The sequence below is a fragment of the Triticum aestivum genome, chromosome 4D, assembly GCF_018294505.1.
Source record: "Triticum aestivum cultivar Chinese Spring chromosome 4D, IWGSC CS RefSeq v2.1, whole genome shotgun sequence".
NCBI lineage: Eukaryota > Viridiplantae > Streptophyta > Magnoliopsida > Poales > Poaceae > Triticum > Triticum aestivum.
Window position 1 is genome coordinate 464,420,410 of NC_057805.1, and position 23,321 is coordinate 464,443,730.

The 23,321-nt window shown below is 47.7% G+C and overlaps 3 protein-coding genes across 4 annotated transcripts; 2 read left to right on the forward strand and 1 right to left on the reverse strand.

Moving 5' to 3' along the window:
* The first annotated feature begins 518 nt into the window (after positions 1–518).
* On the forward strand, positions 519–2,014 carry LOC123100331 (anthocyanidin 3-O-glucoside 6''-O-acyltransferase-like). Its single transcript, XM_044522273.1, has one exon. The coding sequence runs from the start codon at positions 542–544 to the stop codon at positions 1,904–1,906; it is 1,365 nt and encodes a 454-aa protein (XP_044378208.1). The 5' UTR covers positions 519–541; the 3' UTR covers positions 1,907–2,014.
* A 1,831-nt stretch (positions 2,015–3,845) lies between these two features.
* On the forward strand, positions 3,846–5,414 carry LOC123100332 (anthocyanidin 3-O-glucoside 6''-O-acyltransferase-like). Its single transcript, XM_044522274.1, has one exon. The coding sequence runs from the start codon at positions 3,852–3,854 to the stop codon at positions 5,226–5,228; it is 1,377 nt and encodes a 458-aa protein (XP_044378209.1). The 5' UTR covers positions 3,846–3,851; the 3' UTR covers positions 5,229–5,414.
* A 3,950-nt stretch (positions 5,415–9,364) lies between these two features.
* Positions 9,365–12,862, reverse strand: LOC123098650 (uncharacterized). 2 transcript variants are annotated; one of them, XM_044520699.1, is made up of 2 exons: positions 11,141–12,862; positions 9,365–10,760 (listed from the first exon to the last, which is right to left on the reverse strand). In XM_044520699.1, exon 1 carries the CDS (start codon positions 12,441–12,443, stop codon positions 11,844–11,846), a length of 600 nt encoding a protein of 199 aa, XP_044376634.1. In that variant the 5' UTR covers positions 12,444–12,862; the 3' UTR covers positions 9,365–10,760; positions 11,141–11,843. The 2 variants fall into 2 exon arrangements, with proteins under 2 accessions (XP_044376634.1, XP_044376633.1); XM_044520698.1 differs by having other exon boundaries at positions 9,883–10,760.
* Between the last annotated feature and the right edge of the window lie 10,459 nt (positions 12,863–23,321).

The following is a 23,321-nucleotide window of genomic DNA, read 5'->3' on the forward strand; positions in this document are numbered from 1 at the left end:
TGGTTTAAAAGATAGAAATGATTGAAAATCCTAAAGAGAAAATAAAAGGAAAAGATTTGTACCACAGCACCACATGCAACGTCAGGATAGACTCTCTCTTACCTAACATGTGTCCCATCGATCTGACATTAATTTGACGTAATGGTGAATACAGCGGCCCAGAAGATGGAATACACTGATATACAAACATGTGGGTCATCGAGCGACACGAATCGCAAACAACGCAACGGCAGCGGCTCCGGTACATCCCGCCTCCCGTAAAAAGGAGTTTGCGGCTAGATGCCATGCTTGGTACCTGGTACCTCCTAGGTGGACGCATGCATGGCAGTTGAAACGAGCGGACGAGAGAGCACACAGTACACAACAAACGGAGGCGTTTGAACCCAACCAACCAGCACGTGCTTTGCTCCTGTACCAAATCTACCACGCTGCTCGCGACCTAGCTACCTCCTGCACCAAAGCGGTAATATAACATCCACGTTACTCAAGGTCAAGGGTAAAACATAGATTCATCCAAGCAAAGTTTCACGGATCGACCAACATGGGCGTCAACAGCAACGAACTCCGCGTCCTGGACGCTGGCGTGGTCAGGCCGTCCGACCTCGACCTCCCGCCGCGCTCCATTCCGCTCACCTTCTTCGACGTCAAGTGGCTCCGCCCGCCGCCCGTCCAGCGCCTCTTCCTCTACCGTCTCCACCGCAACCACGACGTCGACCAGCTCATCTCCGGCCTCAAGGCCTCCCTCTGCAAGGCCCTCACCCTCTTCTACCCGCTCGCCGGCCACGTCCGCCTCGCCCCGAACAGCAACAACCGCTACGAGCTCTTCTACCAGCCCGGCGACGGCGTCCCCTTCACCGCTGCCGAGTACGACGCCGACGTCGACGACCTTGCCCGTCCCTCCGACGGCGAGCCCGTGCAGGTCGCCAGGCTCGCGCCTCTCGTGCCGCCGCTGCCGAAGGGCCGCGCGGTGCTCGCCGTGCAGGCCACCGTTCTGCTCGAGGGTCGGGGCCTCGCGCTCGGCGTCACCGTGCACCACTCCGCCGGTGACGGCGCCAGCTCCACCCACTTCCTGCACACTTGGGCCGCCATCTGCAACGGCGCTGTTGAAATGCCGCAACCGCCCATCATCGACCGCACGCTCATCGCTGATCCCAGGGGCCTCTACGACATCTACTCCAAAGGAATGCCGAGCGACGGCAGCGAGATCGAGTTCGTGACCAGCAGAATGTCCTCTGTCCCCGACGACCAGCTCGTCGCCACATTCACGCTGACTCAAGAGCTCCTAACTGCCATCAAGGACGCGCTCGCCGGAGAGGCGGCCAGGCACGGTGTGCCGTCACGCAGATGCTCGTCGATGCTCGCCACCTATAGCTTCATCTGGTCCTGCTACTGCCGAGCCAAAAAGGAACAAAACCAAACAAACACAACCCACCTCCTTTTCTCCGTGGATCACCGGGCGCGGTTGAAGCCGCCCGTCCCTGCCAAATACTTCGGCAACTGCTGTAGCCCGGCCATCGCCTCAGCACGCCACGGCGAGCTCGCGGCGGCCGGCACAGGAGGCCTCTTCACGGCGTTCACGGCGATCGCGAGCGCGCTGGAGGAAGAGGTGGGCGAGGGTTCACAGGAGAGGTGGGACGGAGGCATCGAGAGGGTGAAGGAAGCCGCGAAGGCCGGCATGGTGTTTGTGGTGGGGTCACCCAAGTTCCGCGTGTATGACATCGACTTCGGTTTCGGGCGGCCGATGAAGGTGGTGGCCATGTCTGCGACTGCCACCGGCTCGATGCCAGTGGCAGATGCGCGTGACGGTGGTGGCGGTGTCGAGGTGGCGCTCTCATTTCCGGCGGACGGCATGGAGAATTTTCAACGGAGCTTTGCCGAAGCCATGCATGCCATCGGGATGCAATAAGAATAAGGCATTTCTCTGTTTTCAAAAGTCGATGTTCTAGCGTAAAATAAAATATTGTAGTACCAAGGTCCTTTCATGTTCGTCATGTTCTTTATTGTAGTACTCCAAGATCCCTTCTAATGTAAAATAAAATAATATAATACTAGTTTGTATTAATTTCTTTCAAAAGTCAACCATGTATATGTTTGACTAATTCTGAAGAAACTATCAATATTTACAATACATAAGAAAATATTTGGTATTGCATAGGTTGATAGATTCTTCTATAAACTTGTTCGAACGTTGGAAAGTTCAGCTTTTAAAAAGTTCAATATGCACTGTATTTTAAAACACAGGGAGTAACATTTATGTTAGCCCTCATGGATATGGGCCCACCACTGTAAACTTCCTTAATTCGATTGATCAAGCTGTTGCACTCTTTAATTTGTGGTCATGTATCAAAATCAACTGTCATGCTATGAATTTGTAAAGTCAAAGACTCCTTCGATTCAACTCACTCAATTCATCTTGTAGAGGATGGACATATGAAGCTAATGATATGTGCCATTAAAGCTTATCTTAACTCTATAGACATGTCAGAGGATATGCCGTGATATTTGTGAGAAGGAAACATCTCCAAATCTGCAATGCATGTTAATCTCATCTGAAGCATCATGTTGGGGATTCAAATTCTTGGAGTGATTTGCTGAAGGCCAAGAAATGGTTTGGACACAAACTTTTAGAAGATATCTCGCTCGGGAAATAATGTTACAAGAAAGGATCAATTTCTAAACTACCCATCAATAATGAACATGCCATGGCTATTCAACCAATGCATAGCATAGGTTACGTCTGTTGGAATATAATGTCCGACCTTCTCACATAGTTCGGACTTTTGAAGCAACTGGCTGGAGCTTGAATTCAATAGCATCATGATTTTTTATGCTGGTTGAATGAGGATATGTAAGACTATAATAGTTAGATATTTTTTTCAGGAGTATGCATAGCATGTGTATCATCCATTAAAGAAAAAGCATGTTGAAGAAGCGGATACAATGCATATCAGCTTACAAAGTTACTCACACCACGATTACAACCAATGGACTCGCCTTGCCAACCTCTAGCTATGAATTGCGAGGGCGAGGCACAAAACGTCAAGGACCCGACACGACTGAAGCCGGACATCTCAAAGCACGACCATGCATGATTCTAGGGTTGTAAGAACCCTAGTGGGCTGGTTGGGAACCTAACTATCTGAGCTACGCTCAGTTCATAAAAGAAAACATTGATGGTTATAGAATTTCCAAATACAATGTGAATTTTCATTTCTGAACTAACTGTTGCGTTCTTAGAATTTTATTCCTAGGAAAAACTAAGGAAACTATTTAAAATCAAGCAATCATAAACCATAGTTTTAGTTTGTGGGTCCCCTATAACCAATTCAAATGAAGAGAAGGATGACTCTTTAAATTTGCACAAAATAAATAGACCCAAAATCTTTTAGTGACCATTATTTGATATGACGAAATTGAATATACAAAAGAATTATATATCAGCCAAACACGAAAGTGCATATGGGGTGCTTTAATAAAGGACCCAAAGGAGGGACGTGGAGTATTTGAGCTCGGGCGTGAAAAGAAGTCAGGTCCTTTTCAAACAGTGAGGTTGATCATTTGTTCCTTCTCAAACAGTGAGATGAACCTCTTAGGTGGACGCATGCATGACCGTTGAATCGAGCGGACGAGAGAGAGAGAGCACAGTACACAACAAACGGAGGCGTTTGACTCAGAGAACACAACCAACCACCACGTGCTTTGCTCCTGTACCAAATTTACCACGCTGCTCGCTACCTAGCTACCTATCTACCTCCTGCACCAAAACAGTAGTATAAAATGTACGTAACTCAAGGTGAAAGATGGATTCATCCACACACACCCGGCAAAGTTTCACCGGTCGATCGACCAACATGGGTGCTAACAGCAACGACCTCCGCGTCCTGGACGCCGGCGTTGTCGGGCCGTCCGACCTCGACCTCCCGCCACGCTCACTCCCGCTCACCTTCTTCGACGTCAAGTGGCTCCGCCCGCCGCCCGTCCAGCGCCTCTTCCTCTACCGCCTTCAGCACAACCACAACGTCGACCAGCTCATCTCCGACCTCAAGGCCTCCCTCTCCAAGGCCCTCACCCTCTTCTACCCGCTCGCCGGCCACGTTCGTCTCGCCCCGAACAGCGGCAACCGCTACGAGCTCTTCTACCAGCCCGGCGACGGCGTCGCCTTCACCGTCGCCGAGTACGACGCCGACGTCGAACAAGACCTTGCCCGCGCCGAGCCCGTCCAGGTGGCCAAGCTCGCGCCTCTCGTGCCGCCGCTGCCGAAGGGCCGTGCGGTGCTCGCCGTGCAGGCCACGGTGCTGCTCGGGGGGAGGGGCCTCGCTCTTGGTGTCACCTTGCACCACTCCGCCTGTGACGGCGCCAGCTCCACCCACTTCCTGCACACATGGGCCGCCCTCTGCGCCGGTGCCGCTGAAATGCCGCCGCCGCCAGTGATCGACCGCACGCTCATCGCCGATCCCAGGGGCCTCTACGACATCTACTCCAAAGGATTGCCGAGCGACGGCAGCGAGATCGAGTTCGTGAGCAGCAGCGTGTCCTCTGTCCCCGACGACCAGCTCCTCGGCACGTTCACGCTGCCTCAGGAGCTCCTGCGTGGCATCAAGGACACGGTCGCCCGTGAGGCTGCCAGGCAGAAGAACGCGCCGCCTCCCAGATGCTCGTCTCTGCTCGCCGCCTTCAGTTTCATGTGGTCCTGCTACTGCCGGGCCAAACAGGAACAGAACCAAACTAAAACAACCTACTTCCTTTTCTCCGTTGATCACCGGACCCGGTTGAAGCCGCGCGTCCCAGACAGGTACCTGGGCAACTGCCTAGGTCCGGCCATCGCCGCCGCGCGCCATGACGAGCTTGCGGCTCCGGGCACGGAGGGCCTCTTTGCGGCGTTCATGGCGATCGCTGAAGCTCTCCAAGAAGAGGTGGGCGAGGGATCACACGATAGGTGGGACGCGTGTGTTGAGCGGGTGAAGGAGGCGGCGAAGGTTGGCCTGTTCTCCGTCGCCGGTTCGCCGAGGTTCCGCGTGTACGGCATCGATTTTGGGTTTGGGCCGCCGGCGAAGGTGGACGTGGTGTCCGTGGCAAAGACCGGCGCGATGTCAATGGCGGAGGCACGTGACGGGCACGGCGGCATCGAGGTAGGGATCTCACTGCCGACGAGCGGCATGGAGCATTTTCGACGGTGTTTTGACGATGCGATGCATGCCGTCGGCATGCAAGAGCGGGTCTATATATAGTTGATGAGGAGAGTCCATGTCCTAGTCCGGCACTCTTCTGGAGGAATTCACCACCATCTTCACCAATAATTCATCATCTACACCTCATGATGAGGCGTGAGTAGTCCACACTGGACTACAATTTCGTAGTAGTACAATTATTTAGCGTTCTCTCTCTTTATGTTTCGGTGTTTAGATCACATGAACTTCCCTACACATTATAATTGTCTATATGTAATTCTTACAATGAATCATGGTATTTGATGAATAATTAGTTTTTGGTTGTGATTATCATGGTTGTATGAAAATTTTATAAATGTATATTGCTATTGGTTTTATTAGCTTAATCATTGGCCAATTTAGATTTTATTTTTGAGATAATTGGACAACTTAGATGGACGAACGGTAGATGGAGTAGCGTGCATCAGATGAAGCATGCCACTATTCGCGAATTACTCTTCGTGACAGTAAGAGATGAAAAATCATAGACGGATTTGCCTCACTATAAAGACAACAAGATTGCATAACTGTGAAAGTGGTTATGCCTTCGACTTTATGCCATCATGAAAATAGCGTGATAAAAAAGAACTTTTGGCAACCTTGGCATCACTTGAACATTTTTAAATACACAATGAGCATTTTTATATACATGTGTAACATTTTTATATATGTTGTACATTTTCAAATACATGATGAATATTTTAAATACATGTTTTGGACAATTTTATGAATACATGTTAAACATTTTCAAATACACATTGAACACTGTTTTGAATGAGCGGAACTTTTTTCATTGTATACCATTTAAAAAAATGTCACAAACATATATTTCAATTGCGTAGACATTTTTTGAATTGTAAAATAAAATTATGTGAACATTTTTAAAAATGCCACAACATATTTTTGAAACACATGAATAATTTTCAAAATCGCACAAACATTTTTTGAATGGTACCGAAACATTTGTTCTAAACTACACAATTTTTTTAACATTGTATAAACATAGTTTTTGGGAATTTTCATGAACACATTTTTAAAACACGGGCGCCAAACCCATATGTTTGCTTCGGCAGGCTGGGCCGGCTTAAGTTTCGGCTTCGGTTTGTTTATAGCCGAAAGGAGAAGGCCCTTCTCCCTCGCAACCAGAAAGCCCCACGGCAGTGAAGGAGAAGCCCTTCTCTTTCCGTCGCTCCCACGTCGGTCGCTCTTTGTCTCCTAATCCGTCTCCATGCGCTGGGGAACGTTTTTGTTCTATCTGAGAAGCTACAACCTTCGGAAAATATTGGGGTCCTTAATTAATATAATAGGCAGCACCGTTTCCCTAAAAAAGAGTTATAAATTTGAAGCTCACCCCAATCTGTAGGATAAGGAACCACCATCTTTATTTACGATATGGATCTCATCATTTTCTTAAAAACAGGAACCACCATCTACAAGAATCGCTAAAGATATGCGTTCAAGCTTTTTTTTTTTTTTGAGGCAAGCTGGGTTTGCTGGGTCTGAAAACGGTGTTGACGCTCGGTGGAAACAGATCGGAAACACGCGTCCGCTTCGTTCGCGTCTGTTTGCTCGGGCAAGCTAGCTGGGCCGGCTTTAATTTTGGTCTCGGTTTGCTGAGCCGAATATGAAAAGGAGAAGGCCCTTCTCCCTCCCTCAAAACGAGAAACCCCCCACGCACGGCGATGGAGAAGCAGTTCCTCCTCTGCGTCTCTCTCTGCCGCTCCAGCGTCAATCGCTCTCCTTCCGCGTCGCCGGCCGCCGGCCGCTGGCGCTCTCCCTCCCCGGCCCTCTTCATGCCACCTCCAGCTTCGTCGCTAAACACGAACAGCTAGCGACCGCAGGACCTAGTTGTCCCCAAATCCGGTTCAATCTCTCTCGCACTCGACCGCCATAAGATTACCAGCCCAGGCTCACAGACAAGCACATATCCGCCGAGACAGAAGTAGAACGATGATTAAATTCAGAACCAATTCCAGAATCGCCGCCTGCTTGAATCCTCCATCCACGCCGGAGTTGGACGCCTGCAGTGGCCTCCCCGCCTGGATCCTCCTGGACACGAGGGTTTACTTCGCCGACCGCCAGAACTTCACCACGGCCAAAGCCGAGACGAGCAAAGGCCACGCCATCCAGATCTCCATCTGCTTCGCCCACCCACCGGCCCTCTCCCATGTTTGCATCCACTGCCCGGGCCTCCAGGATGCCGACTTCGCCGACGAGCCACGTGTTATCCGCTCCGAAAAGCAGTTCCTCCTCCTGCACCTGCCAATGAACTGGTCCACCAGGTTCGTGAAGCGGTCCAGTGAGTACTACATTTATCAGGCCATTCCGGGGAAGCCGGCACTCTCCCGGATTCCTCCGGTACCCGGTCGTAGTTATCTCCTGCCATATGATCTCGGAATTTACTGCTCTAACAATGGGGAATACATGCTGGCTGGTCTGTGCCCGAACTATACGTGTCGAACGGTTGGACCATGAAACTGGCTAATTTGGAGAGACCACCACTTGATGAGCATTGTCCCGTAGCGTCGCACAAGGTGATCCTACTTGGAGGAAGCCTGCTAGGCTGGGTTGATCTTTGGAGGGGTATGATGGTGTGCGACGTTCTCTCTAATGATCAATATGTGCAGCAGTGGTTCGTCCCACTTCCAGCCCCGATGCCTGGGAATGAAGCCGACGTCGGCGACCATAAGTGTGCATGGATGTTTCGGGATGTCACTTGCGTTGATGGATTACTTAAGCTTATCGAGATCGAACATTTTCAAATACCCGATGCAGTTGAAGAAAGCGTCGTGCCACGTGATCCGGATAGAACATATGATGAATGGTGCTTTGTGAGACCGCCACCAGATGATCTGGACAAGAAGCGTTGGCCGCATAAGCTAGTTGGTTGGAGGGCCGCCGTATGGAATAGAGTGCTTTCCGACGACGGTTGGCGCAAGGAGAGGGATGTTCATGTCAATGACATATTGGTCGAGAACGCACACCATTCTGCTTTGTTGGCTCAGCTGGGGGACGACATTGTTGGAAACTCGACGATAATGAACTTGTTACCATCTTTCCCCACCCTGAGCATCCATGGTGACGATGTTGTCCACATGAATTCCAAGGTGAGGTTGGATATCGAGAAAGAGCAGAGGATCTCTATTGACATGAGAAATAAGACACTGAAAACAATGGCACCATGTCCCGTTGTTCAACATCATGACTACTGCCCCCACTTCCCTTGTGTGTTGTCAAATTATCTGAGAGTCACTCCAGGTAATTTTACTGAGCAGCTGGTTGCATTAGGCATTATTCAGAACAATGGTTACTGGTGCATTTGTGGTGATCTGGTATGAATGAAGATATGATTCCTGTTTCTTAGAAGAATAAAAATAGGACCTTGGGGTGTGGGGTCGAGAGCGAGAGAGGTTGATCATTTTTAACAAAGCAAACCACTGATGTTGATGGTTAAACCCTGATGTTGTTGCCTTCTTTTCTTTTCGCTATCTTTCGAGTGGTCCGATATATACGTAGACGTAGGTACAGGCATGTTGTCTAACTTGTGCTTGATTCAACTTGTTTTATTTTCTGAACCTCATTCATGATGACTGCTACAATGTTTTTTCATGAATTTAACAGCTTTTTGTTTGCCTTTGTAAATGCAGCTTTGCCCCAGGTTGTAGTACAAGCAAGCAACTCTGAAAATGCGAATGTGCCTTTGCACCAGATTGTCTACAGTGAAAGCCATCATGAATGTGGTAATTGCGCAGACCCAAGCTATGGCAGCTACCAGCACCCACTCCCTATTGCATTGCAGCAGCAGCAGCCAACGTACCAGCCTAACTGGCCACAATTTCCCAGTTGCATCTCATCAGGATCAGGTATTAGCATAGGTGAAGCTTGTGATGCAGCTGTGTTTCTTCTTTGTATACCTGTCTTAAAACAATTCACAAATTTGATAGAACTGAAGTGACATGAAACTGAGAGTTTAGTCATAAGCTGCATCTTTAGAAAGTACATCTACTTTATTTTACAAGGGCAAAACATGGAAGAAAAAAGGAAGCATGCAGAGGCGTATGAAGTTGGTGAAACAGAGCAAAACCCTTCCGTCAGAAAATCCACTAGTACATGCACTTCAGTGCTTGCGATACTCAACTCCTAGTACTAACTATGCTTTTGCTGATTGTGGTATCTATGCAGTGAACACCCAGCAGCCACACCCCGTGTTCAACACAGCCGGCTTCGGGCAGATGGTGCATCCACTTCCGCTGAACGACCGCCGTCCATTTCAGTCTCCACCGCAACGGCCTCCTGTGCTGCTGCCATCGCCCTTCAGCACCATGTCGCGGTCAATACCTCCCGCGGAAGCTGGCAACCCTGTTTTGGCGGCAGGCGACGAGGCCCACATCGACACTCGCCCTATCAAAGGCCCCGTCAAAAAATTTGGCCCCCCTTGTAGTCAGTCTAGGTTAAACTCTGACAGTGTATATATGTGTGCAGTCATTTACAAAGATCATTTCCATGGCATAAAATTCATGTAAAGCAAGAGCCTGTTCCTCTAGATCAGAAACTCGGAGTCTTTACAACAATGGATGTGTTTTTGGCAGTGAATTAAGACACCAGTAATGCTGGCATTTCTTATAAACACAAGTTAGCTTACAAGTAGCTTTTCTTTTCTGAAGAAAAGGGGGGGGGGGGGGGGGGGGGGGCTCCGATGATTGTTAATACAGTAGAAACCAACACCAGCTACAATAGGTTCAGCAGAGCAGGAAAGAAACACAACGTATCTGCCGAAACAAACGGTTAAATTACAAATTCGGAACTACGCTGGCATGGCAAACCCGGAATCATGGAGCAGTCGGCCGCCATCCTCTCACAGCGTCGAAGACATCCATTGCAATGTGCTCCTCAGCTGTGGCCCTTGCATAAGCACAAGCCTATTTGCCTCACTTGTCTGCAATATTGCCCAAGATTAATGTAGGACTGACATAGCAAACCACTGCACGCAAAGCTAATTCTAGCCTGCAGCTCGCCACCATACAGAGCATCCACGCCAGAATCCAGTAGCTGCTGGATACCTGAGGCCCATGTCAAGAGCTGAAAACCCGCAATAACATAGAAGCTCTGAAGACATCACGGTAAAATAACTAATTTTTTGTGCCAGGAGATGGGTCCAGAAGGACCCTAACCGGGTAAAATAACTAGTTGAGCTTGGAAAATCTACCAATCAGCAGATATACATATAGATGCATACCAACCCTGCACATAGCTTCCTCCTGTAATCTGTATCTTGCCTGTAGAAGTTATATAAACCCCCTCCCCCCTTACAAGTGATCGTGAAAAGAAAACTGTACTTAGCCTTTCATAGAGCAAGTCTAAGAATAAAATGACTGAACAGACTTGCCTTAGGTGCTCAGTTTCACAGGGATCTGACCCACCCACAAGGATGCATAGCATAGAACAAGGAGAACTGTGTGATAGCACTGCTTTGAAATAAAATGAGTTGTGTTACTCACTGTTGCCATGTATGCAGCATTTGTAGTATTTCTTAACTGCGTGACCCAGCAGAAGCTGCCATGATAAGACAAGTAGAGGACTTTTAAATTCATAAGCACTCAGAATTGTCGTAAACAAGGATTTCATGGCAAAGCGGCATTGTCTCCAGCATTTTTAGTGTTCTTTGTTTGTATAATTTGGCAAAAATCTAAGAATCGAGATACCCCCTAGAATTTGTAAACACTCATATCATGAAAAAACAGAACAACATATTTAGCATGTCAATTTAGAATATCTGCCTATTATAAAAAATAACCAGCAAGAGCAACCAATCACACTCAAAATCTTCTTGATTTTCCAAATGGATAAAGATGCAAAAACTTATCCAAAGTTAACAGGAAAAGTTGTCTATACTCCTGCACCCAAAACATATAGCAAAACAGAAGTATGATTACCTAGAGTGCCTTTCAGATATTTGGATAACTGACATGGGTAAGCTGGACTGAAATATCCTCCGATAGAAAACGGTGCCAGATTTATCAGCTGCTTCATCTTCAGGTCAACAGTGACCAACCATATCTTTTGAGTGTCAGATTTCAAGTTACGTAGCAGGTAAACAGTATCATCACAGTGACAGTTTAAGCTCAGAACAGGGAAAGACGCAGACAAATTCTTCAAAGCTAATAATTCTCCGCCTCCATCGCCGATCTGATGCCTGGAGTGGTCAACGGATATTTCCTCATCATGATGCATGCACTCCTTACGCCAATAGTTCCAAGAAGTCATCCTATACCACGTTATGATCCTCCAACCAACATTGTCCCGCACCGGCTGCTCTGCCAAAAGATCTGAATCATAAACTACAAGCATGTCATCATGATATGCCGTTTCATCATCAACCGGTCTTTCATAAGTTTCCACCTCAACAAGTTTAATCAAGCCATCGCCGCACGCAATGTCGCGAATGTTCCACGGACATACTCCAAGACCAGCCTTATTGCCAGGCATCAGCATAGGCAACTGAATCACCTGCACCACAGGCACCTCGTCGAGCACATTGTAGAGCAAAATCCCCCTCCAGAGATCGACCCAGCCCAGTGTGCCTCCTCCAAGCGAAATCACCTTGTGAATCACATACATCTGGTTGCGTCCGAGGATTTACCTTGTCTGGCATGTCTGCTGAAGCCACCTTGGTGCTCCAAGCCCATGACGTAGACGAGAAGAGAGGTCGTAGACCCAAGGCGTCTGCGTGAAGCAGAGGGCGGCGAGCAGGAAATGGCCGTCGTCGCCGTGGGGCACGAGGCCGACCTCCCAGGCTCTGGCGACGAACGGGAGGGGATCTGGGAGTAGGTGGAGTGACGGCCGCCCGGGTCCGGCTTTGTAGACGAAGTGCTCGCGGAGCCCGTCCTCGTCGTAGGGGCCGAATTTGAAGGTGACCCAGAGCAGGAGGAGGTCCTTGTGGGAGCAGATTATGCGGGGCCTCTCCGGGAAGTCGGCCTCCTCGATGCCCGGGCAGTGGATGCACACGCAGGAGACATCCGGCGGGTCGGCGGCGCAGAAGGTGGCCTGGATGGTGTAGCCGGTGCTCGAGATGGCTTCGGCGGTGGTGGCGTTGGTGCGGTCAGCGACGTACGCCAGCGGCTCCAGGAGGACCCAGTCGGCGGTGGCGGCATCAGGGCCGCACCGGAGAGGCGGGGGCCGGCAGGAGGCGGAGAAAAGCTTGATAATTGATACTGGAGTGGCCGAACTGGAGGACATCGTGCTCGACCCGCGGCGAACGCTCGAGTTAATCGAGGTCCGGGATTCGGGAGTAAGATTTGATGGCGGTCGGCGCAGGAGATCTCTGATTCTGATGGTGGATGGCTGGGCAGGAGCGGTGGAGGAGTGGGGGCGGCGGCGGGCTTAGGGCGCGACCGGGGCAGACGCTGGGAAGAGCAGGGGACGGGGGAGAGCGCCGACGTTTTGGTCGCGGCCTGCCGGCGTCGAGGGGCGGCGGAGCATGAGGTGTAGGAGCGCCATGGTAGGGGCAGGCAGCGGTCGGGACTGGAGTTCGCGGAGACGGAGAACTGTGCGGCGCGGAGGGCCGGACGGCGGCGGAGGGGAGTGGCGGCAGGTCGAGGAGACTCACCGGGAACAGAGACCGACTCAGGCAGTGTGTGTGTGTGTGTGTGTTTGGGCTAGGGAGACCGGACTTGTCTTTGACTCTTCCGTCCGGATTTATTGGGCCCCTCTTATTTTGGGCTGAAGTTTGACCTAAAATTTTAGGTTACAAAATGTAAACTATATATCACAAAATTTATATTATCGGAAAGCTCTTTCAAATACAAATCCAACCGTATAATCTTTTATAGCATATACTTCCTCCGTACGCCTGGCAGTGTGTAGAAGGGCTGTGTGCCCGTCCTTTTTAATTGACGTGTGCGGCGGGACGGGCCTCATCCACAATCCCCGTCCACATCTAGCCACCTTTGCTCCCTTGCAGGCGACCTAGAAACTCTAGTCTGCCAGCAGCAAATCCTAGCCACTCAGCCATGGGATTCTTCAACAGGAAGGGATGGAAGAAGGGGAGGTTCAGCGCCGGAGCGAGCTCTTCCCGCGCTATGTCGCCGCCGGCTAGGCGCGGCACGCCACCACGGGAGCGGGAGCGGTTGTACATCCCAGTCCACCAGGCGCGGTGACACTGGCATTACCACCAGCCCTTGCCATATCCAGATGTGAACTTGCCGCACGGCTGGCATCTGGACCCGCAGCGCATCCCTATCCCGGCGGCGCCGCGGTCCGCGCAGGCGCATGCTGAGGAGGTTCATCGGTGGCGCGAGCTCCTCACGCTGAAGCAGCGCGCCATGCGTGACTACACGCCAGACTCCCCCAACTGGGAGCGCTAGTTTGCGCTAGAGCACGAGGAGGAGCGCCGCCCTGGCGTCCACATCAACCACGACCTTCCATCGCCGCCCCTGCGGGTAAAGCCGGAGGAAGAGGAGGCGGAGGCGGAGTCCCAAGCCGCCCACGAGGAGGTCCTGCAGCACGCGCTGGAGGTGAGCCGGCTCTAGGAGGACGCCCATTGGGATGGGCCGGAGCAAGCCCTAGCTTTGTCCACGGCGGGGGACTCCATCCAGGCGCCTCTGTTCGTGCAGCCAGCGGCGCCGGCGCCGCCCCTAGTCGAGCCCAAGGCCGAGCCGGAGCGCGAGCCAACTCCCACGCGCAAGCGGTCACTGCCGCCCCCCACTTGGCCGGAGGAGTCCTATTCGTGGACCGGCCAGCTCCGTGAGCGGGTGAGCACGGCTCCCTGCCACTACGCCGGAAGAAGAGGTGGCCCATCTTGAGCGCCGGAAGGCGCATTGGCTCGCCGAGGAGGGGGCCGACGGCGAGCGGCAGATGCGGTATGAGCAGATGTTGCGCCACGATGAGGTGGGTCTACGGCTTGAGGAGGAGGGGGAGCACGCCCGCCTCGCCGCTATGCCGCCGCAGCAGCAAACGCCGGAAGAGGCTACCCTGGCGGCCTATCAAGCCGCGTTCGGGCGGCTGGGCCTCCCCCGTCTTCATTGACCTCACCGGCGGCGACGACGACGATAGGAAGGGCAAGGGCAAGGCGGTCTACTAGGGCAGCGTGCGGGCGCTTATTAGAGTTTTCAATTTTCTATTTATGTTTAAGTGGACTTTGGCCGGCATTTGACCGGCCATTTATGTATAATTATGCTTAATTCGTCAGTTTCGGCCACGTCGGCATAAATGGGTCGGCCTCCTGTTGGGCGCACCTACCGACCAAAATGAAAAACCGGACGCGCACGTTCGCCTAGCCGACCAAAACGGACGAAAAGCGGACAAAGCACGCGTCTGTTTGGGTCGGCGCGTTGGAGTTGCTCTTAGGGCATGCAACCCAAAAAATTTCTTCCGCGGACATGGATGCGGGAGGCAGTCATCCAACCGTAGCCGTATTTTGTCCGCCAGCAAATTCAAATTTGAATCTAGGCTAGTCCACACAACGCTCCGGATCACACCCGCGCCGGATCGCATCCCCGATCACAACCAAAAGGAGGCAAATATGCTTAGTTTTTACATGCCCGAATTCAAAAGAATATATGTCCGGCAGTCCGTGCATTTCTACCCTGCCAGATCTGCCATTCCAGCAAGCTGCTTCCCGATCAAGGAGGTGTCGTTGCCCTGCCAGACTGGCTAGAAGGTCTCATTACTGGGAGCAACTAACCAAGGGGTACCCCTTGCGGGAGCCTCTTGGTTAGTTGAGCTCTACACATGAGAAACAAAATGGGTTCTCAAAAGTGCTCAAAACTTTAAATACTGGAATCTTTTTGTTGTGTAGAGCTTCTCAAATGTTTTTTCTTTTGGAAAAAGTAAAAAAAAAACTGATTTCGTAGTCGAAGTCTGAAATGAACCCTAAACCCAAAATCCCTGAAATTATCACCCCGTCTTATCTAATCCCGGCTTATCCCGACCTGCTTTGCCTGAGAAGGCGTTTGTCTCCGCGAGGATTGCACACGTGACAGAGATTAGGGGGAAACCGAATAGTTTTGCAGTGGGAAAGCATATATTTTTAGTGGGATAGATGGAGACTAACCGAGGTGGCCGTTCAATCTTTAATGCATGCAGGCGTGAGTACCGATTACGTGTGCTTAATCACTGGCCGTTCAGTCTTGTGCCCTGTGCACTCAAACTCCGTTGTTGCTAGCTAGCCAAGCCAAATACTCCCTCCGTCCGGAAATACTTGTCATCAAAATAGAGAAAAAGAGATGTATCTAAATGTATTTTAGTTCTACATACATCTTCTTTTATCCATTTTGATGACAAGTATTTTCGGACGGAGGGAGTACGTAGTTGTGTGAAGGAACGTGCATGTTTCACTACTTCATCGTCAATCAGTAATGGTGTAAAAATTCTCAATCTTGACATGGTTCATCTTCTGCTAGACTGCTACTCCCTCCGTCTAGGTGTATAAGTCATCTTACGAAAACCAAATAATCCCAAAATACTTAGGCACGTACATTAACTCTCACCTCGTTTCTTGTTTTGTGACATATCAACCAATAAGAGATGTGGGCCGTACATGCTTTTAATGACTTGAGACTACCAAACACGACATGCAGTGGTTAGTTCATTGCATGCAATGCTATTAATTAGCAAAAAGATATTAAGTTCTCTCGTTTTCCTCTCCGCCTTGGTCGCGGTGCACAACGTAAGATGACTTACACACCTAGACGGAGGGAGTATCTCGAAACTGGCAAACAAATGGAGTGTTATCGAGAAGAGGACCCGCGTCGCCCTCCCCGCGGGCGACCCAGGAGGAACCCTAGCCGCCAGGGGAACTACCTCCTACCCAGATCTCCCTCCCCTCACCGCCGCCGGGCAAAGCCCATGCGATGCCGGCGGCGGCGGGCTCTCCGTTTCTCCCCTCTCGCGGGGCTAGGGCGTTGCGGGGCGCTCTGCCGCGGAGGAGCATGGTCGCCGTGGCGAGCTGGCTCTGGGCGCGGGCGAGCATGCACGATGTGCACAAACACTTGGGGTGCGCAGACGCAGGCGTTGCGGGCGTGGGCTCACACAACGGGGCGGCGGCTGGCGGATCAGATCTCGAGGCGGCGACCTCGGTTGGTGGCACGCAGTGCGGCCTGTGCGGCGGGCGGCACCGGCGGATGAAGATGGGTGGCCTTCCACGACTCCGTGGGCGGCGGCGCTGTGGCGGCTCCTCGCTGGCCTACTGGAGCTCCATGGGAAGCGTCATCTCTGACTCGATCTGCTCCGTTTTGTGCTGGCTCCGGTCCATGGCGACTGCAGTCGTCGTCTCCCGGTGCTGGATGGACGGATCTAGTGGGTGGTGCTACCTCTTGAGCACTGCGTTGGTTTTTCCTTGAAGAGGAAAGGGTGATGCAGCAAAGTAGCGCAAGTATTTCGCTCAATTTTTGAGAACCAAGGTATCAATCCAGTAGGAGGCCACGCACGAGTCCCTCGCACCTACACAAATAAATAAATCCTCGCAACCAACGCAATAAAGGGGTTGTCAATCCCTTCACGGTCACTTATGAGAGTGAGATCTGATAGATATGATAAGATAATATTTTTGGTATTTTTATGATAAAGATGCAAAGTAAAATAAAAGGCAATAGAAATAACTAAGTGTTGGAAGATTAATATGATAGAAGATAGACCCGGGGGCCATAGGTTTCACTAGTGGCTTCTCTCAAGAGCATAAGCATTATGGTGGGTGAACAAATTACTGTTGAGCAATTGACAGAATTGAGCATAGTTATGAGAATATCTAGGTATGATGATGTATATAGGCATCACGTCCGAGACAAGTAGACCGACTCCTGCCTGCATCTACTACTATTACTCCACACATCGACCGCTATCCGGCATGCATCTAGAGTATTAAGTTCATGAAGAACAGAGTAACGCATTAAGAAAGATGACATGATGTAGAGGGATAAATTCATGCAATATGATATAAACCCCATCTTTTTATCCTCTATGGCAACAATACAATACGTGCCTTGCTGCCCCTACTGTCACTGGGAAAGGACACCGCAAGATTGAACCCAAAGCTAAGCACTTCTCCCATTGCAAGAATGATCAATCTAGTAGGCCAAACCAAACTGATAATTCGAAGAGACTTGCAAAGATAACCAATCATACATAAAAGAATTCAGAGAAGATTCAAATATTGTTCATAGATAATCTTGATCATAAACCCACAATTCATCGGTCTCAACAAACACACCGCAAAAGAAGATTACATCGAATAGATCTCCATAAGAGAGGGGGAGAACATTGTATTGAGATCCAAAAAGAGAGAAGAAGCCATCTAGCTAATAACTATGGACCCGAAGGTTTGAGGTAAACTACTCACACTTCATCGGAGAGGCCTTGGAGATGATGTAGAGGCCCTCCGTGATCGATGCCCCCTCCGGCGGAGCTCCGGAAAAGGCCCCAAGATGGGATCTCACGGGTACAGAAGGTTGTGGCGGTGGAATTAGGTTTTTGGCTCCGTATCTGGTAGTTTGGGGGTACGTAGGTATATATAGGAAGAAGAAGTACGTCGGTGGAGCAACGTGGGGCCCATGAGGGTAGAGGGCGCGCCCCCCTACCTCGTGCCTTCCTGGTTGATGTCTTGACGTAGGGTCCAAGTCCTCTGGATCACCTTCGTTCCGAAAATCACGTTCCCGAAGTATTCATGCTGTTATATTATCTAACTTGGATGTTTAATGGGCTTTTATCCGTTGTTTTATATGATTTTTGGGACTAACCTATTAACCTAGAGCCCAGTGCGAGTTTCTATTTTCTCTTTGTTTTTGAGTTTTGCAGAAAAGGAATACCAAACGGAGTCCAATTGATGTGCCAATTTTTGATGATTTTTATGGACCAAAAGAAGACCACGGAGCATCGGAGTTGGGCCAGAAGAGTCCCGGGCTGCCCATGAGGGTGGGGGGGGGCGCGCCCACCCCCTGGTCGCGTGGGCCTGCCTCGTGGACAGCTCGGGCACCTCCTTGACGTGAAACCGACGCCAAAAATTCCTATAAATACAGAAACCTCGGAAAATTAACCTAGATCGGGATTCCGCCGCCAGAAGCCTCTGTAGCCACGAGAAATCAATCTAGGCCCTCTCCGGCACCTTGCCGGAGGGGGCCATCATCACCGGTGGCCATGGAGGAGTATCCCGGAGAGGCCATCATCGCCATGAAGGCCAAGGATCAGAGGGAGAACCTTTCCCCATCTAGGGGGGAGGCCATGGAGGAGGAAGCACAAGGGGGAGAACCTCTCCTCCTCTCTCTTGGTGGCACCGGAGTGCCATTGAGAGGGGAATCATCGCCACGGTGATCGTCTTCATCAACATCACCATCATCATCACCATCCTCATCTCTTTTACGCGGTCCACTCTCCCGCACCCCGCTGTAATCCCTACTTGAACATGGTGCTTTATGCCACATATTATGATCCAATGATGTGTTGCCATCCTATGATGTTTTGAGTAGATATCTTTTGTCTTTGGGTTGATTGATGATCTAGATTGGTATGAGTTGTATGTTTTACTTTGATGCTGTCCTATGGTGCCCTCCGTGTCGCGCAAGCGTGAGGGTTCCCGCTGTAGGGTGTTGCAATACGTTCATGATTCGCTTATAGTGGGTTGGTGAGTGACTGAAACACAAACCCGAGTAAGGGGGTTGTTGCGTATGGGAATAAAGAGGACTTGATGCTTTAATGCTATGGTTGGGTTTTACCTTAATGATCTTTAGTAGTTGCGGATGCTTGCTAGAGTTCCAATCATAAGTGCATATGATCCAAGTAGAGAAAGTATGTTAGCTTATGCCTCTCCCTCATATGAAACTGCAATAGTGATTACCGGTCTTGTTAACGATTGCCTAGGACAATTCCGCACACCGATCCACCATTATTCCACACTCGCTATTTATAATATTTAGTAATATATTCTAACTTTATGATAACAGCACCTACTTTTATATTTTAGCTCTCCGATATCATACAAAGTTATCCTCTTCATACCCACAACGTAGTTTTATTTCTCGTTGCTAGTTGGAAGCAAACGTTCGGTGTACGTAGAGTCGTATCAGTGGCAGATAGGGCTTGAGAGAATATTGATCTTACCTTTAGCTCCTTGTGGGTTCGACACTCCATACTTATCACTTCCACCTTTGGAAATTGCTACGATGATTCCTTGCACTTGGGGATTATCAAGCTCTTTTCTGGCGCCGTTGCCGGGGAGCAATAGCGTGGGGTTGATATTCTCGTGTGTGCTTGTTTGCTTTCTTCACTAAGTAGATTTTGTTTTTCCTTTTTGTTTCTGTTTATTTGTGGGTGAAACATACAATTTTTTTTAAAGAATGAAAATACAAAAAAATTTACTTGCCTTTCATGCCTAAAATGTTTTGCAAAAAGAGAAGTGATTGGAAAGTTATGCATTGAAGAAGTGAGGGTCGACCTTGAGCACTTGTGTTCATGCTCACGGAAACAATGTAGAATTTTTCATGGAAGTTTCTCTGTAAATAATTATCCCCTTGTATATATCCATTGTATTATAAAAATAATGTGCCAAGCTTTGGTTTTAGGATGATTAGATTGCTTGTTTACTATGTGCAGAACAAAAACAGAAACTTTAGCTGTAGTGCATGAATTTACATTTTTTACTGGAGAGTCAAATGGGTGTGAAACGTTTTGCACATTACTTCTGTACAAAATTTTCAAATTGTCAAATTTATTTCATAATTTTAGGAGTTACAGAAGTTTACTAAACTTCCAGATTACTACAGACTGTCCTGTTTTTGACAGATTCTGTTCTTCGCGTGTTGTTTGCTTATTTTGATGAATCTATGGCTAGTATTGGGGGTATGAACCATAGAGAAGTTGGAATACAGTAGGTTTAACACCAATATAAATAAAAAATGAGTTCATTACAGTACCTTAAAGTGGTAGTTTGCTTTATTACACTAACGGATCTCACAAGGTTTTTGTTCAAGTTTTGTGTGGAAGAAGTGTTCGAAGATCGAGGAGCTATCAATATGAGAGGAATAAAGAGAGGCAAGAGTTCAAGCTTGGGGATGCCCAAGGCACCCCAAGTAAATATTTCAGAGGATACTCAAGCATCTAAGCTTGGGGATGCCCCGGTCGGCATCCCATCTTTTTTCTTCAACAATTATCGGTATACCTCGGTTTTTGTTTTGTTCACATGGTTTGTGTCCTTTGTGTTTTTCTTTTTCTTTAAGAACCATGCTAGTATGAGATAGCCTTTCATTGATTTATAGAATACTTCATGTGCTTCACTTATATCTTTTAAGTATGACCTTATAGAATTACTCTTTGTGCTTCACTTAAATCTTTTTAGTATGGTTTTATAGAATGCTTCGTGTGCTTCACTTATATATTTTGAGCTTGGATATTGGTTAGTCTATGTTAATTGTAGAATGCTCCATGAACTTCACTTATATCTTTTGGAGTATGAATAATACTATCATTGAAAGTGGATTTGGAAGAGTGTCAACTTTAGCTAGTAATGATTCCACTATTTCGGAAGAGGTTCCAATTGAGTATGAGAACAAAGTTGCTATCCATGATGCTACTGAAAATTATTATGAGGGAGGATTACATGCTTGTAGGAGTTGCAATAATATCAAGTTTCCTCTCTAAGTGCTTAAAGTTTTGAAGTTATACTTGTTTTGCCTTCCTATGCTAGTTTTGATTGTTGTTCTTATAAATGGTGTGCTCACAAAATCCCTAGACATAGGAAGTGGGTTATGTTTAAATGTGCTAGTCATATTCTTCATGATGCTCTCTTTATGTTTCAATTCTTTTCTTTTATGTGAGCATCATTGAAATCATCATGCCTAGCTAAGAGGCACTAAAGAAAAGCGTTTGTTGGGAGACAACCCAATTATTTACCCTTACTGTTTTTGTGTGTTTACATGATTAAGATACTGTAGTAATCATGTTTTATAGCTTTTGTTTCAATAAAGTGCCAAGTAAGACCTTTGGGAAGACTTGGGTGAAAGTTAATGTGATCTTGCTGTGAAAAACAGAAACTTTGCGCTCACGAGATTAGCTGTCATTTTTTACAGAAGAGTGCTTTTGAGTTGATTCTTTTTGCAGAAGATTAATAGACAAATTTCTCATGTCCACCTATTTATTTGATAATTTTTGGAGTAGCAGAAGTATGATTTATGTTCAGATCATTACAGACTGTTCTGTTTCTGACATATTCTGTTTTCATTGCATAGTTTGCTTGTTTTCTAGTTTCTATGACTTATATTTCTCAATATAAATTGTAGAAATGATATTGTACAGTAGACATTGTGTGGGAACAATTATGAACCTTGTCTTAGACAGTACCAAAGTGAATGGTTTACTCTTTATCATACTAACCTATCTCACGAAGTTTTGTTAAGTTTTGTGTGATTGAAGTTTTCAAGCTTTGGGTGAGATATCGATATGAGGAGAATAAGGAGTGGAAAGACCCTAAGCTTGGGGATGCCCAAGGCACCCCAAGGTAATATTCAAGGAAGACTCAAGTACCTAAGCTTGGGGATGCCCCGGAAGGCATCCCCTCTTTCGTCTTCAAAACTATCGGTATACCTTACTCGGAGCTATATTTTTATTCGTCACATGATATGTGTTTTGCTTGGAGCGTATTTTCAATTTTACTTTCTGTTTGAATAAAATCATTGGATCTGAAATATTGAATGAAAAAGAATCCTCCCATGGCTAGTTAATTATTTGACTACTCAGTGTTCTTCACTCATATCTTTTGGAGTAGTTTGTCATTTACTCATGTGCTTCACGTATATCCTATGAGTAAATGGTTGAATAAATTGAATGTCATAAATCTGAATTTATATATGTTTCATATGCTTATAACATGGGGAGTAATGACTTCACACATAATAAGTATAGGTAGTAAACTTATTGAAAGTTAGCAAACGTAGAATTGGTCACTTGAACAATTCATGAAAGAATATTGAAGGAAGAGGGATTTCACATATAAATATACTATCTTGGACATCTTTTGTAATTGTGAGCACTCATTAAAATATGACATGCTAAAAGGTTGATGTTGGACAAGGAAGACAACGTAATGGGTTATGTTTTCTTATATCTGAAATAAAGTATATTGTCATGGATCGCCCAACACGTTGAGCTTGCCTTTCCCCTCATGCTAGCCAAATTCTTTGCACTAAGTAGAGATACTACTTGTGCTTCCAAATACCCTTAAACCCAGTTTTGCCATGAGAGTCCACCATACCTACCTATGGATTGAGTAAGATCCTTCAAGTAAGTTGTCATCGGTGCAAGCAATAAAAATTGCTCTCTAAATATGTATGATTGATTAGTGTGGAGGAAATAAGCTTTATACGATCTTGTGATGTGGAAGAAATAAAAGCGACGGACTGCATAATAAAGGTCCATATCACAAGTGGCAATATAAAGTGATGTTCTTTCGCATTAAGATTTTGTGCATCCAACCCTGAAAGCGCATGGCAACCTCTGCTTCCCTCTGCGAAGGGCCTATCTTTTACTTTTATCTCTTACCCTTATGCAAGAGTCATGGTGATTTTCACCTTTCCTTTTTACATTTTATCCTTTGGCAAGCACATTGTGTTGGAAAGATTCTGATATATATATCCAATTGGATGTAAGGCATCATGAACTATTATTGTTGACATTACCCTTGAGGTAAAAGGTTGGGAGGCGAATCTATAAGCCCCTATCTTTCTCTGTGTCTGATTAAAACTTTGAACCCATAAATATCGCGTGAGTGTTAGCAATTGTGAAAGACTAAATGATAGTTGAGTATGTGGAGTTTGCTAAATCAAAGCTCTGACATAGACTCTTCCTGAAAATAAGATGAATTGTAATTGTTTGATGACTGATAACACGGTTTGTTAGTTTTCAAGAAAGTTTATGATCTATACTTTAACATGTGAATAGCTTGTTACTTGATCATGAAAAGTTTTATGAGATGAGCTACTGTTATGACATATAATGATGCTAGAAAAGTGATTGAATTATCATTGATCAAACTTAAGCACTTGCTAGCATTCACACTTCATAAATTATTTCTTTTATCATTTACCTACTCGAGGACGAGCAGGAATTAAGCTTGGGGATGCTGATACGTCTCCA

Bases quoted from the DNA above. Each gene is read 5' to 3' on its own strand.
- LOC123100331 (XM_044522273.1), top strand. From the start codon at position 542: ATGGGCGTCAACAGCAACGAACTCCGCGTCCTGGACGCTGGCGTGGTC.
- LOC123100332 (XM_044522274.1), top strand. From the start codon at position 3,852: ATGGGTGCTAACAGCAACGACCTCCGCGTCCTGGACGCCGGCGTTGTC.
- LOC123098650 (XM_044520698.1), bottom strand. From the start codon at position 11,825: ATGTATGTGATTCACAAGGTGATTTCGCTTGGAGGAGGCACACTGGGC. The intron at 10,761-11,140 runs GTAATCATACTT...TTATCATGGCAG, and splicing joins ATATCTGAAAGGCACTCTAG to CTTCTGCTGGGTCACGCAGT.